The sequence below is a fragment of the Pleurodeles waltl genome, chromosome 8 (genome assembly GCF_031143425.1).
Source record: "Pleurodeles waltl isolate 20211129_DDA chromosome 8, aPleWal1.hap1.20221129, whole genome shotgun sequence".
NCBI classification, from domain to species: Eukaryota; Metazoa; Chordata; class Amphibia; order Caudata; family Salamandridae; genus Pleurodeles; species Pleurodeles waltl.
The window spans coordinates 1,239,536,639-1,239,552,352 of record NC_090447.1 but is presented as its reverse complement, the minus strand read 5'-3'; the positions used below and the strand labels follow the sequence as shown (position 1 = coordinate 1,239,552,352).

The 15,714-nt window shown below is 41.0% G+C and overlaps 1 protein-coding gene across 4 annotated transcripts in view; it reads left to right on the top strand.

The window, feature by feature from the left end:
* Positions 1-15,714, top strand: part of NBEA (neurobeachin) — a 1,608,295-nt gene that overhangs the window by 854,018 nt on the left and 738,563 nt on the right. For all 4 annotated transcript variants that reach the window (XM_069205539.1, XM_069205537.1, XM_069205538.1 and 1 more), the window contains one exon: positions 5,567-5,675. In XM_069205539.1, the coding sequence (XP_069061640.1) occupies positions 5,567-5,675 (109 nt within the window). The remainder of the gene's footprint in view (positions 1-5,566; positions 5,676-15,714) is intronic.

The window sequence follows — 15,714 nt, the reverse complement described above, 5'->3', positions numbered from 1 at the left end:
TGTGGTCATAATCTGGTAGACGGCTGGTAGCCGCAGCAACAGTCTTTTTGCCGTCACTGCAGCTGTAGGTGGTCTTTACCGCTGGGGTCATAATGACCCCCCCAAGTCTTTTTCACCCTGATACTTCAGGGATCAAGCTCAATCCAAGCTCTTGGAGAGAGCACTTCTCAGCAGAGCCAGAGGTCAGCAAGGCAGCAGGACAACAACAAGGCAGCAGTCCTTCACAGGAAAGTAGTCCAGGTGAGTCCTTTGGACAGCCAGGCAGCTCCTCTTGGCAGGTTGCAGAGTCTGTTTCAGAGTATCTGTCCCAGGAAGTGTCTAAATTGGTAGGGTCGGGGACCCAGGTTATATACCCAAAAATACCTTTGAAGTGGGGGAGACTTCAAAGAGTGGTTTTGCACAAGGTTCCCTTCCAGTACATCCCTGTCTACCAGGGTCCCAGTAGGCCGTTTGGCAGTCCATTGTGTGAGGGCAGGCCACTGTCCTTTGAAATATACGTGTCAGGCCCTTCACCCTTCCAGCCCAGGAAGACCCATTCGGTATGCAGATGTGTGCAGGTGTGACTGAGCATCCTGTGTTTGTGGCTGTCTGGGTGACATGCACGAGGGAGCTGTCAACCAGCTCAGCCCAGACGTGTATTGGATACAGGCTGTAAGGCACAGAAGGATTTTAAGTGCAGAGAGATGCTCACTTTGTAAAAGTAGCATTGTGAAAATACTGATATAGAATGCAACCGCACCTGTCAGCATGATTTGGTATTACCATTCTGGCCATACTAAATATGACCTGTCTACTCCTTTCTGATCAGAATCTACCACTCCAACAGTATATGAGGGTAGCCCTAATGTTAGCCTATGAAAGGAGCAGGCCTCACAGCAGTGGAAAACGAATTTAGGGGTTTTCGACTACCAGGACATATAAAACACCCAGGTATATGTCCTGCCTTTTGCCTATACAGCACGCTGCCCTATGGGTTACTTAGGGCCTACCTTAGGGGTGACGTATGTGTAGAAAAAGGGGAGTTGAAGGCTTGGAAAGTACTTTTAAATGCCAAGTCAAAGTGGCAGTGAAACTGTACACACAGGCCTTGCAATGGCAGGCCTGAAACATGGTTAAGGGGCTACTTACTCGGTTGACACAATCAGTGCTGCAGGCCCACTAGTAGCATTTAAGTTACAGGCCCTGAGCACATGTAGTGCATTTTACTAGGGACTTACAAGTAAATTAGATATACTAACTGGTATGAGCCAATATTACCATGTTTTAAAGGAGAGAGCATATGCACTTTAGCACTGGTTAGCAGTGGTAAAGTGTGCAGAGTCCTAAAACCATCAAAAACAGTGTCACAAATGTGGAGGGAGGCAGGCAGAAAGTTGGGGGTGACTACCCTAGGGCTGTCAGGTCTAACAATGGTGCTGAGAAAACCTGAAGGATCGAAATGGATTTGTTCTATGGCTTGTTTGAAAAGAAGAGATTGAATCTCGTTGTGAGTGAGTTTACGTTGAACTTGAGAAAAAGGAAGAGGATGAGGGAGTTAAAATTGGACTGGAGATTGGTAAAGCTCTATGAGATATCCTTGAATGGACCGAAGTACCCAGGGATCTGTAGTGAGAGAACACCTTGAATTTAAAAATAGAGCCAATCTGCCTCCCACAGGAGGAAGGCCAGAACTGGAAATACTTACCGGGGTATTGTTCTCCTTTTGTTACTACATCCTCTGGAATGGTACCCCCTGGCGCTATAACTGAGGCTTTTATCTGTAAAAGATGTGGAGTTGATTTTGTTGGTTGAAGGAGCCTCTATTGAGGTATTGACCCCAGCTGGAGAAGCGTCTGGCAAAGCAACTCCGACCTTTGTCGGCCCTAGCAAAAACCAGGGAAAGCTGAGCTTTATGCATGGTGACAAAGGTAGAAACGTATTTGCCTAACTCTTTGATGAAAGAGTCACCAAACAATAATCCCTTGGCCAAGGGGCCTTCTTCTTTGGAAGCCAGAGAACCAAGCTTAGAGTTCATTTTTAGCAAGAGACTTTCCTTCTCTCCAGAGAGATATGAGCATTTGCATTGCCGAGTATGCAAATCGCCCATTGGGCTCAATTGAAAAGAGTCTCTGGATCGATCAAAGTACCTTCCATCTTGGCCTCCTCCGCTAAATCCAAAATTCCGGTGAGAGGACACACCAAATCAAGCATCTTGTCCTGACAATTAGACCAGGCTCTGTCCTCTCCATTTTTAGGATCTTCACCAAATTTAGTGAAAAACATAAGCATATTAGGGTCAATAATAGGGGTAGCTGTGATATTATTCGTCAGGGAAGGTCGGGACACTCAGATGTTAATTTGTTTCTAGTGGGCTTATCCAGAGTATTACATAAATAAAAAGAAATGTACTCCATTACATTTTCTGCCGGGAACCACTCTGTTGAGTTTTGGATGTCGGATAAAAGAGGGATCAAGCATGGGTTCACCAAGGTGATCCAATAACTTGTGAGACACTGGGTGAGAAACACCACCATCACGAGGATACATTTTCTGCCTTTTCTCCGAAGACCCATGCTCAGTGGAATCCGAAGATTGTCCAAATTATCCATGTCATACAGCACACCATCATCATCAGTGACTCTAAACTGGGTTATATGAATAGGGGAAGAAGGGGGCCCGAGAAACCGCTCGGTGGAAGGACCACATTTTATTGAAATGACTTTCAAGGACCCAGAGAGGGTTGCAGCATGTTTGCTGCCCTATGTAGAAGGGCCTTTGTTGGAGGAAGAAAGCATTTTCGATATAGAGGCTTCTAAATTCTTAGAAACGTCTAGCATAGAGATTGAACCAGCCAGCTGAGCAGAGTCCTTGATAAAAGATTTTAAATTATCTATAAAAATTTGAGGCTCTTCCTCCTCAAACATACTAAAACAATAATAGCCTACAAATGTAATTTAATTAAACTAAAAGCTTCAGCAATTGAAATACCAAATTCAGTAACTAAAAGTTTAAAATCCCTGAAGAAATGAAAGCAGATATATAAAGGGGCGTGGCTAAACATGGAGGGGCGTGGAGACAGAAAAAAGGGGGGATTAGCAAGAACCAAACACTCTAGGTAATAATGTGGAGCGAGGGAGGAGAAACAGAGAAAGCCACACCACAGGCGGGCTCACTGCTGAAAGGCTCCGTGTCGGAAGACTTCGACCGGAGCTGTGGATGAAAAATGACTGAAGACGAGGGGGTAGCGGAGGCGAAATATGGATTGAAAAACCAACTCAGAGGCACGCCAAGGAAAGAACAGCTGTGAGGAGTGTCCCATAATAGCAGACGGGTGACCATTACGGGACATGAGCGGAAAGGAAAAAACAATGGAGTGCGTGACACTGAACATGTAGAGGCACAGAGAGTGAAAATCATACGCAAGGAAGTATGGATAATTATACAATATGGCACAAATATGCAACATGAATAAAACTTGTAGAAGGGAATTGAATAGTACTTATCTTGACTTTGAGCTGCAAGAAAAGAGGACTTGTTGTTCGCAGTCAACATAACTATTGTGTTACTCAACGTCCTATTGGCTTTTCCCATTGTGATATCATCTAGTAGGTATAATGTTTTTTTTTCTTCTGGGAAACATAGTTTTTGCTTGGCTGCTGTTTAAATAAAGCAAGGAAAACTGCATGATATGAGCCTACAGTCCTGTAATAAAATTACATTAAAGGTGAAGGTCCTGGTTTTGTGGTATTTTATTTCTGCCATTTACACCTGTATTGATCCATAATTATATTTTGCTAATTTTATCTATATTTTTCATATATATTGTGGGTTTCGTGGAAAATGTAAGCTCAAACTAGTATATTTCCACATTTATTTAACTGATAAATGAACACTCTTACTTGCGTAGCTGAGATGTTTCAATGATAAGAAAACCCTGAGATGATAAATCAGTAGACTTATATGAAAACATGCACATTTTAGCATCAACCTTGAGCATATCTACTGTATTTCAAGGTTCATTACTAAAATGTCTTTCTTTTTTAACCTCCTTACCTGCCAGTCCTCAAAACAATTGGCCTGGCAATTATGATTGACAGCATTTAGAACCACCCTTACTATTCACATTAAAAACTAAATACAGACAGAAGAATAAATGATTTTCTTTCTGTTTGTATCTGTAAAAACTGAAAATAGGGAGTCTTAGTTAAAGGTAAAGATTATAGTTTGTGCCACAATGAGTTTTACAGCTATAGTTAACGTTGATGTTAGGGTAGATTTATGTTTACATTTGGAATTTTAAATGTTGTACTTAGGGTTACTTTTAAGGTAAGTTAGATTTTATGACTAGGATCCTAGTAAATATAAGATTTAGGATTGTCTTAAGTTTTCTTCACCAAACCTGGCAGTGGTCCATGTTTGTCTAATTTGCTCAACAAATGTGATCCATATCCAATAGCAGACATTAGGTGAAGAACACTGTTCGTGAAAAATGTATCTTTTCCCACTTTGATAAAAGTGCTGTAAGAGTGTGTCTTACCGTCTCTCCACTGTCATGTTCTCACTTAATATTTTTCCACTTCATACAACATTTGTGTGGAAGGAGGATGGATTCTGTGATTTGATAGTTTTTACATCATGTAACGTGTTGTAAGCTTCCCCTGATTGCCAATGGCGCTGTGTGGCCATACTAATACATTCTGTGCCAATAACTCCACACAGAGGAATGCGATCCCCAGTGCAAAAGCATAAGTTGTTCTTCACTTCAGAGAGATTATTTTTCCCGGTGGAGAAAGCCTTTCCCTGGCACCTAAGGCAAATGCGGGGATGATCCGTCTTTCTTCCTAACCTGGAAAAAGGATTTATGCAAGTCCTTGTGTGAAGTTAAAATCCTATCATTTCCAGAATGAAAGAGAAATGAGAGAAGTTTGTTAATGTCCACAAACTGACTTGTTTGTGGGCAGTCACATATTTCCAAAGCTTCCCACTCCTTGGAAACCAACTTTCCCACCCCTTGAGTGGGATGTATGGGTGCAGAGATCCACACACAGACACACACTCCTTCTGAAAATTCCTGACAGGCATTAAAATGTTGATTTTGGAGGTAAGCTTCTGTTTACAATGAAATTATCCTTTGTGAATAGGGTGTATTGTTCTTTGATGACAATTGAGAGGGTGATTCATATGCTGGAGCCTGGCCTTATATTCTCAATATCCAGACTGAATACATACCGCATTAACCACTAGACTGCGTGAGGCCCACTCACAAAATGTCACTTGTACAAAGTAGTTTTTAAAATATCCATAGTGTGGTCTCAAATCGCTCAAAGACTTGAATAGCGAAAATGAGAGTTAATGGCACTTGTAATTGTGTAGTAATGCTAGTCTTCAGGTTAAAAAAGAACATAGCTTCAGTATTCATTAAAATGCCAGTGACTGTCAGGCAGTACAATCGCATAGCAAAACTCTGCAAACGTAATCAAATCTAGATAGTATGAACTATATGAATATATCACACATTGGATTGTATGGAAATAACGTTTTGTTATCTCAATTACAAATACAGTTAATGAACATGCTATTCTTCCAGGTTATTGTGCCACGCGATGAAAGACCACATAGTGCGCGTTGCAAACGAAGCAGAGTTTATTTTGAACCGGCAACGAGCAGAGGATGTGCATAAACATGCAGAATTTGAGGTAAGATGGACATTTGTTTAATTCCTGGTTTTCTTTGTGTATTTATGTCGTTCTGGAACACCATAGATTTCCTTTATAACTGGATGGTGCTGGCAACTGTATTCTTCATGTTGAGATTATAAAGACATGAATATACTTGTAAATCCAGGAACACATTTTTTTTTTTTACAATCCAGCAGACGTAGATTACCTGTTGCTGGTTATCCATTAAGGTGAGGCAAATCAACCTTTTTAAGGACACTCTAATAGGTGGCACCAAATAAAAGGTTCTGCCTCTACATTAAAGTGACCTAAATTAACAGCATTATGAACTCTCTACTAGGTGGCACTAAGCACAAGGAAATGCTTAGAAAATTGAATTTTTCTTTGTTTGCGGGGTGTGCCCCAGTTGCAAGAATATTATTTAAAGTCATTAAAGTCCATTGAGGCATTTTGTTTTGAGATGGGTGAATAGTAGTAAAAAGAGGGTAACATCCAACATCTGTGGATGGCTTGGTAAAACATGCTGTGTCCAGCATGTGGTCAAAGGTTATGTCCATTAGCACTTGCTTTGTAATTAAAAAAAATAAGTGGGCGCTGATGTAGCATGTTGAACCACTTCAAGTCCACAAACCCTATGGAATGCTTTCACAATGACTGGATGATGTAATTTAACATGTCATGAATGAGGTAATACATGAAATCATAAGCAGCACATGAGAGAGCGGCAATTTATAGTTCGTTCAGTCAGTCAATCAACTTTATTCAGAAAAATACCATAAAAGTTACATGAAAAGCATACAATTTCAGATTGGAATACAGTCAGCTGATACATACAAAAACAGTTGTTCCAATACTATTACCACAGACAAAATATTTAAAATCAGCTTGTTTTACATTCCAAGTGCAGTGACAATAAATATAATAAAACTTGCAAATATTAATCATGGCACTAATTTATACCTTTTGCTCACTGCTAAAACTGTGCATATACAATGTAAGGTATTATGTCTCAAGACGTTGTAAATATGTCATGTCTTGCTTATAGCATCTAATAGTGGATGTCCTCAGGGTTTGGACTAAAAACCGTTTCTGTAACGTACTACATAAACTGTGAAGTAATGTAAGATGAGTAGTACTTTGCTGTGACAAGTTGTCACACGGACATTATGGCAGGCTTGCAAACAAGCCTGTCTGATAGGAAAAGGCTACCAAGAAATGCAGTGCTAAGGCAAAAGCCAGTCATATAAAAAATTGTGTTGTTAATACTTGAATTAGCCAAGTAGGATTCTTTACTAGGGGAAGTTATGAGGGAACTATACAAAGTATGTATTGGGATTGCCTTGCCCTGTCCTTTAAACACTTTCTTAAGAACAAACACCTGATCCTTAATTTGTGCTATTTTTATCAGTTATCTCAGGATTAAAGAAATATTTTGGGACAATAAGCTCTGACATAGACTGTTTGATATAAGTGAGCCAAGGGATTTTTAATTAGCTATTCAGCTGTAGGCAAACTTTTGATACTACTCTGGAAAATGTGACCTCTGATGAGAGCCAAGTTTTAATCCATAGTAATTGGGCACTAATTGAATGGTATCGGATATGTAATTTACCCCTAATACAGTGCGACAAACGTAAGTGACAGTGCTCTTGGGTACCGAAAGGAATCTATGTAAAAAACAATCCTATCTTTGAAGATCACCAGAATTAATGTAACCACCCCATATAGTGCTACTGAAATTTATTTACTACTTTACAACTGTAGCATCACCCTCGGTCTGTGTCTGAGCTTGTTGGCAAAGCGGAAAATTGCCTCGGTCACCCTTGTCAATTGCTGCAATCTGGTGTTTATCAGATGCCCACACTGAAATGAAGTGTCACAAACATAATTCCCAGATAATTAAATGTAGTGACCTTATTGGCCGCCCCCTACCCCCCAATACAATGTGACCTACATTTCTTATTTCTTGGTCCACTCATCATAATAACAAATTTGCTAAAATATACCTTCAAATCAAGATTACTCAAAAAAGCATCTAATAAAATCTGTAGGGCGTTTGCAGTACTGTTTCATCAGCATATACCAAGGTTGATATCAGACGATTCCCGGCCTGTTGTGCATCATCACAATGTTGAACAAGAAAGGATTCCAGACCTTTAATGCACAATAAAAAATAGGTATTGGGATAGGGTACAACCTTGGTGTATGCCACGCTCAGAGCCCAGTGGTGGTGGTGGTTGGGGGCGGGGTGCATTCTTCATTTGGGCCATATCTAATTCTGACTACCTTATCTGGATGTAATGTCTTCAATAGGATGATGAGGACCTCTTTCAATCACATGGTTTCTAACATAATGCATAGTTTGGAATGATTTATGTTGTCAAAGGTACAAAAGAGGCCTATAAAGGCCATATGTAATGAACCTCTCCTGGCCTAAACATACTTTCCTATTATTAAAAAGAGATTAAGGGACTGTTCAACTGTACTGATACCTGGCCGACAGTTACATTGAACCCCTGATGAGCAATGGTTGAAGTGGGTGGGATCAGAGGGGCACCACATGACCGTACTGTTTTAATTTATGAAAAAACCTTCCCCTACTTTTTATGAAAAGGCAACTGTCCCAGGACCGTTAATTCCGATAGTATAAATGCTTTAGCTTAAGTTTCATGCAGGGAGTTTCCTGTGCTGTGAGGTCCAGGGAGGGGCAGTCACTTTAACAATAAGAATGGCCTTCTTGCCAGGGTGCCTGCTTGCCTGAAATAAATGCAAATGCACACAACTGGTTAATCTGCAAATGTAAAGGAGTTTTAGGAGCCAGTATCAATCAAACAAATCACATGAAGCTTTGTGACAACAAAGATTTATTCTCTTCCACTGGTAGTGCAAGGGAGTTACTAGCTGAGCTGTGTAGTGTGTCCTTTTCAGGACAGTTATATAAACATAAATCATTAGGTACAGTCTGGGTGTTACTAAAATCTCTATTTTGGAAGCATTATTTTTATCTGAAACCTTTTGGCACAGTTTATAGCAGTCTGTCTTATACTGTGTGTAATTCAAGTTTAACATAATGACTTGCGTGTCTTCAGTGCTTTCTGTCACAGGCTGGGTCCTCGTTGCACTAACAATACACAAGCCACTGTTCTCCACTGCGCCATCCAATATTTTATTATGTGGCTTTCTGCTTACACACAGACCTCTGCAGCGCATTAACTGATAGATATTTTATAATGTAAATTGTGCACTTGCACTGATTAACTTAACTTTTTACAGTTAAGCTGTGACTTATATGCAGCTACCTGGAAGTGAACGAACAAAAAAACGTACAGTATATTTTGTTTTTCTTGCCACACCTTGACCTCTCTCCCACGCTCACTGACCACTCCCCCTGTGCATGCAGCATCATAGTTGAGATACGTTTTTTAATGCACTTTATCCACTGAGTTTCTGTTGGCCCAATCCTTCAGTCTTTTAAATAAAACTTGTCCCATAATCTTAGAGGTTGAATCAAGGAGGGAGATCGATCGATAACAATTAGGACTCTTTCCATCCCCTTTTTTAAAAATGGGGACTATGAGTGCTTCCCTCCATGATGCTGTTGAGGTGGCTTGAAATACTGCATGCAGGTCTGGGCACACCATTAGGGCCTGGTGCCTTGTCTGAAGAAGATATGTTAATTGCACAGGTTCTCATTAACTTCAATAGAACTACTAAGGTTAGAGTGCGCCACAGAGTTTGCATTTAGGGTTTCAATTAGAGTACCCTCTGTGCTACCCGAGTTAAAAACCTCAGCAAAATGCACTGACCATCTTTCAGCTGATGCAATACTCAATTTTAGAGGTGGAGTTATCACACAGGTAGGGGTGATTTAAAATATCCAAGAATTTCTTTGTGGCTCTATTTAATGACGCTGTTTAGAGATCCTCACATGCCGCCTTTCTTATCTTGCCTATTTGGGTCTCTAGGGCTGTTTTATTAGTTAAACAAGCTTGTGGGACCCTGATGATGTTAAGCGGGGTCTGTTTAAGTGCCTCTAAAAATTTTCTATGAACTGCAGAACATGCTGAATTAAACCATCTCTGTAATGGTGTATCCTTTTTGTGAAATTTTATAGTAAGCGTGCGTGAAATCTCTTGACCAATAAGTTAATAGCTATTTACAATAAAACTAGGGCCAGCTTCCGATGTTAGGAAGGTAATAATGGAGTCAAATTTGTTGGTAGCAAGATCTTTCAGAAACTAGGGGGGGCAACAATTTTCTTTCAACTTGATTCTCCGACCATTGTTTTCATTATAGTCCAACTCCCCCTTCCACGTTCAAATGTAAAGGGTTACGGTCACTGATGCAGTTTGCAATTACCTTAAATTTTATGAATAGAGTACTAATATCTGAGCTAATCAACATAAAATCTTTAGTACTTTCCTTAGGTGAGCCAGTGAGGGTAGGGATGTCCGTGACGTCCACGGCCTAGGTCACTGGCTAACACTAGTTTATACTTACACTCAGCCCATTTAGGGCCTCTCCATATGTGGTGTGTTTGAAATGTGATGCATCCCCCCATATGTATCTGTAAAGCTGCACACGGCTTTGAAAAATAACAGTGTTAAAATCACCTAGCCATATAATTGGTGTTAGCTTTTGACACTGGTTAACAAACTTAGACAGGGTGTTTCCCAGCATATCTGTTATCTCTGGAGAACAACTGTCAAAAGTGTTATTATGAAAAATAATAAACAACAAATCATGCGCTCCTGAGAAAGCATAATACAGAACCTGAAACCAGGCAGGACTATTCACTGCAACAACACCAAAACATGCAATTTTTATGGAGGCAAGGATTGGCGGGCTCCCTTTGTACCTGCCCAGTGCAAATGGAGTAGCATGGTGGCAGTGGGCATGATAGCCATCAGTGTAGAAATCATCTGTGACCGTGCCTCTTGACAATAAATATCATTTTTTTAAATAGAATCCTTTCATTCTGGGTTTGATAATTTTGTTTGAATTGCAGCTAGATTTCATGAAAGCAAATTAAAGCCTTTACCATAGGTAGTACAATACTTTTCAAATGACAAGGATTTAAAATTAACCATTTCACAAGAAAAGGCTATTGTCCTGGGCGGAATATCAACCTGTGGAGATTTTGAAGATACAGAAAAGTTTTTGATTGTAGTCATTCAACATTCTAGATGGAATCAAGGGGAGCATATCTATTTGCTAGCTCAGAATTCAAATCCAGAAGGGGAATAGGTTTGTCTGGATAATGCTTCACGGGGTGGTGCGAAGACTCGTGAGAATGGGGCAGTGGCCTATATAGAAATATCCTAAGAGGTGGACATAAATTCTTCTGGGTGATTTTAACAGATAATTCAAGCATTGTAAAAGTTTTTTGACCAAAGTTAGCCTTTTAAAATCTATAACCATGCAATCCCTTGACGATTGTTTAGGTACTTTGCCCACCCAGTCTACCTTTAGGGCAGTAAGGATTTCTTTATTTACGTCATTGTGTCAACCTGCATTTTACCCTTTCCAGTGAGTACCTTCATGAATAAAGTCTGGGCCATTCTGTTTCTGGAAGGAAGTTAATGTGGGGAGTGATTCAAGTACTGTGACAAAAGGAGTGCAATCTGGAGGAAGTTGTAAATGTGTGCCATCAATGCTTAATTATTTGGTGTGTCAGCTATGGGGTTTACCCTAGTGGTTAAACAAGTAGGTAGGGCAGTGGTAGGTATTCCTCAATGATTACTCATATTAGTCATCGAAATGGCAGATGATGGATGGTTTTTCACTTTCCGGTCACTTAGAGGACCTGACTTTTGTTGCTGCTGAAAATGCAATGTAGTCACAGTGGTTATGTTATCCTCTCGAACTCATAAAGCATTCGCGCTCATTTTGAAAATGTCGAATTTTTAAGTCAACTAATGTTAGAAGACTTTTGCTGTACTCTGGCAGTTCTGAGGTACCTCTGGTAGACAAATGAGACCCCACTGTTTGTATCAGCACCGAACAATGTTTATGGAAAGAGATATGTGATGAGTAGCTGGGCATTGCTTTAACATGATTTGAAGGCAGGCCCTCTTTTCCTTTCCATTTTGTGGGTGGCCTGTCAGCTGCTACATTTAAGGGCCATATGTGGACTACCTATTTCGACTTATCCCCTACTGGTCCTGTCACACTGGATCCTCTGTTGACCATTTGCTGGAATTGCGGTGCTGCACTTGTCAGCAGGTGGGGAAATCATTGGAGACCCGGTTTCCTCATGTGAAGCAGTTGAAGGATTCAGAGAAAGGTGCTGAACAGCATCTATCCTCTGCTCTACAAGCCCGATTTCAGATGTAATTGCCCTCATTACAGCGGGCAAAGGATTTGTGATTGAGAAGAAGGGGTTGAGTCTTTTGCCCTATTCGATTGGTCCTCTTGCCCATAATGGTAAGAAAAAGGATTGCTCCTTATGATGTTTTTAAGAGGTCCTTGTCATAGTGTATCTCGATACAGTCTCAGGCCAGTCAGCAATATAAATACTGGATGTTATTAAAGTCACTAAAATATCAAATTCTGAAAGAACAAACTTATAGCTAGTAGGTTTTGGAGCAGTGAGATATACTAATATAAGGAATCAAACAGTATCAACCACTTATCTCCTCCTCTGATCCTTGATGACAGCCGCCGCCACCACCACCCACAAGCACAGGGAAAAGAACTCTCAAAAGGACCTTCATGTGCTCCATAAACACTCTTCTCCTCTTTTTCCTCGATTTCCTCATTAGGGGAGAGCCTCAGGAGTCTATTGGATAGCTCCGTCCCCACTGTAGTTCAGTTCTACCCTGCTAGAACAAGACTGCTAACCCGCGACCATCATACTGCACGCTTGAACTCACTCGACTCCCCGAGGGAGTTGGAGGCAGTGGCAGTGACGGGCTGCAGGGTCAAAGGGGGGAGAGCTCTTGCAGGATAATCCAATCCAATGGATGGAGGTAGACAACAGGCACACTGACATCCTCCTACAACAGCAGCCTTTACGCATCCTCCAGCTGCACCTGTGTGCTCATCGAGCTTGGTTATCTATTGACCGGCCTGGCATGTGGGTGGTCAGTGAACGGAAACAGGGAGGGGGAAGTAAAGCAACATCGTCCCCACTGAACTCTAACTGGCAAATTTCAGGTATTTAAATGTTAGTTCTTACCTGACTTCAACACCTAACTATAACATCACTTTAACCTTTCAGATCATTTGGTACCACGCAACCAAAATGATCGATGGGAGAAAAAGCTTTCTTTGCCAATCATAAAGGCCCATTTTTTCGTTTGGTACAGCCAGAGTACCGCAGGACTTCCATGTGCCAACAGTACAGAAATGCCTAACTTTTTTGGAGCCCCCCATTAAATGATAATTTCTCTGAAAAGGCGAAGTAAATTTACAGCAGGTGACAAAAATCACACTTTCTGAAAACGTTTAAAATTTGCCAAATTTGTTGTAAATCCATTTAGCCATTTGTTCTGTATCTGAGAGCGAACTTTCCTATGGAAATTAACATGAGAATTTTCACATTTGGTACCCCCTTTCCTTGACATCTTCCTGATGGACCAGAGCTAAATTTTCCATGAAGGAGCCAAGTCAAACGGTGTCAAAAGTTATTACAAAAAATACAAAAAATGCTATCTTTATGGAAACACTTTCCCAATTATAACTACACAGATGTGACCGCCACTGTGAACAGTGTGTGTTTATGTGTATGCTTAATTATTTTAAAGCGGTAAGAGCCTCCTTTTTTCTTTTTCTTTTTGTTTGACCTTTTATTGGATGGAGGGGTACATCCACAGGCTGCCATGCCCCAATTCCCCTAATTCATAGTATCAGTCCTGGGGATGGCGTCCCCAGGGCCTCTATAGGGCTCAGGGATGGGACTGCATGCACCATCCCTTACTTATTAGTATCACCCCCTGGGAGATGGGGTTTCTGAGGCCTCAATAAGGCTCAGCGGAGGCTGCATGCCACCATCCGCAATAAAATATATTTGAAATAAAAAGCTCTGAGCAATAGCCTGCCTGAAGGGCTCATATTGAAAAAGCACTATAGGCCGTGTTTTTTTCATCTGTTTGGATTCATGGTGTCAGGGGGAAAAAACTGAGAAATATATATACATTTTTAACCTTAATGTATCAAAAGCTCCTGAACAGATTTGGTGGAAAGCTCGATCTTGGTCCAGAATTATTTTTTTTTGCGATTTGGTATAAATCCGTTCAATAGTTTTTGAGAAATTAAGGTTCAAAATAATTGTATATTTCACATTGCAGAGAATCTGCGGATCTGACAGGTCAAAAGGAATGGTCTGATTGGCTACCACCACATTAATAAAGATGCAGCGGCAGCCATTTTAGGACCTCTGTCCTGTCAGGAAAGTAAAAAAGACATATAGATGGGCAGGGTATGGATACCCTCATCCTCTAGGCCTGTTTTTTTTTTTTTTTTTTTTTTTTTGAATAATCGCTCCCAGATGTGCCAGGGCTTGGGAGTTTCACAGAATTATATTTTCTTGGGTAGGTGGGTTTGCTGCCCCCCTCCTCGAACCATTGTCAGGCCTCGGGGACCCCATCACCAGGAGCCACTTCACTTTTTGGGGGAGGGTTTGTGCTCCCCCTTCCCCGCCCCTCCCCACAAGCTATTTTCAAGCCCCAAGGACCCCATCCCCTGAGGCTGTTTTACTTTTTGGGGAAGTGGGCACAAGGCCACCTCTCCCCAACTTATTGGTGGAGAGACATGACTTGGATCAGACTGACCAACCACTAATGCAGGACCTAGTCACCTTTTGGAGAGAGGTGCTGATTCCCTACATATCACAACTACGTAGCGTAACCATGGCATCAGGCAGATGTGTAAATGCTGCTGTGTTACCTAAGAGGTATGGGCTTGGAGTGTGATCACAATACAAAGACTGTTGTTGTAAAAGTAGGACCAAGGTGAAGGGGTGCACAAATCAGTGAGAACTTCCTGAACCTTCGAATAACCTCGAGAAAAATAAACACAGTTCAGAGACTTTTTTGAGTGCGTTCTGGCATTCTCATCACTAGCAGAATAGTTTCCTATCACTTTGGTCACCTACGGAGCCAGATTATAGCAAAGAAACAAACTCCCTCCTAATATTCTTGGTTCAGATAGCTTCCAGATAATGATATCCAGTGGCTAAGACTTCCCGAATGATAAAAGATTCCATCTCCATGAAGAACCTATTCATACCTAGTAATTCCAAGATAATGAATAGCTCTGTCTAAATATTAGACAATGAACAGTGAAATGTAATCATGTAACAGCATATCGTGCCTTGTGCCTATTGTCCCAGCTGCAGGCACAGAAAAGACCGTGCAAGAAGGCTGATAAACTGACACACTACAGAAACTAAAGCCCAAATCAACGTGCCACGAAATTAGAATCTTCACAGAAGATGCACCATTAAAAAAAAGCCTAATACAAACCATTTAAATTGTATTTTACCTTGCGATTGTGGCACCTCAAATCGTCAGATTAACCTAGAAAGTAGAAATTACCAACTCCCCACTCTGAATAAAAGTTTGACTTCTTGATAGCGGAGTTAAAAAGAAGGAAAAATATGTGGACTGCTCTGTAGGTCATATGTTATTAATAATGCAAAGTACATTCATCGTTAAACTCATTACGTTTTGGGCATGCATATGTAAATGAAATGCTTCGAGTATTCATCATTGAAAAAGTTTGTTTCCACGTAAGAGTTTATTGTGAGAAAGCACTGTCCGTGAACGTGGGTTTTTGGTGGCTTGTGAGCTTCGGCTATCACTCTCGCAGCCGAGCTCACCATCTTAGCAAATAATAAATAGCTGTACCATGCCACCCTGCCCCCAACCGCCCTGTCAAAATGGCGGCAGGCACCTCTGAGGCAAAAGCTAGTGCTCGCCGTCTGCGGTTTGATGAGTTTCTTATCTCAGCCAGGCAGCGCTCTTAAACCTACATTTTGATATACTAGTTTTCCTGCTCTTTGACCTTGACAGAAAAAATGAAGGCACCACGATCTCTGTTGTTGTTCAGAAAA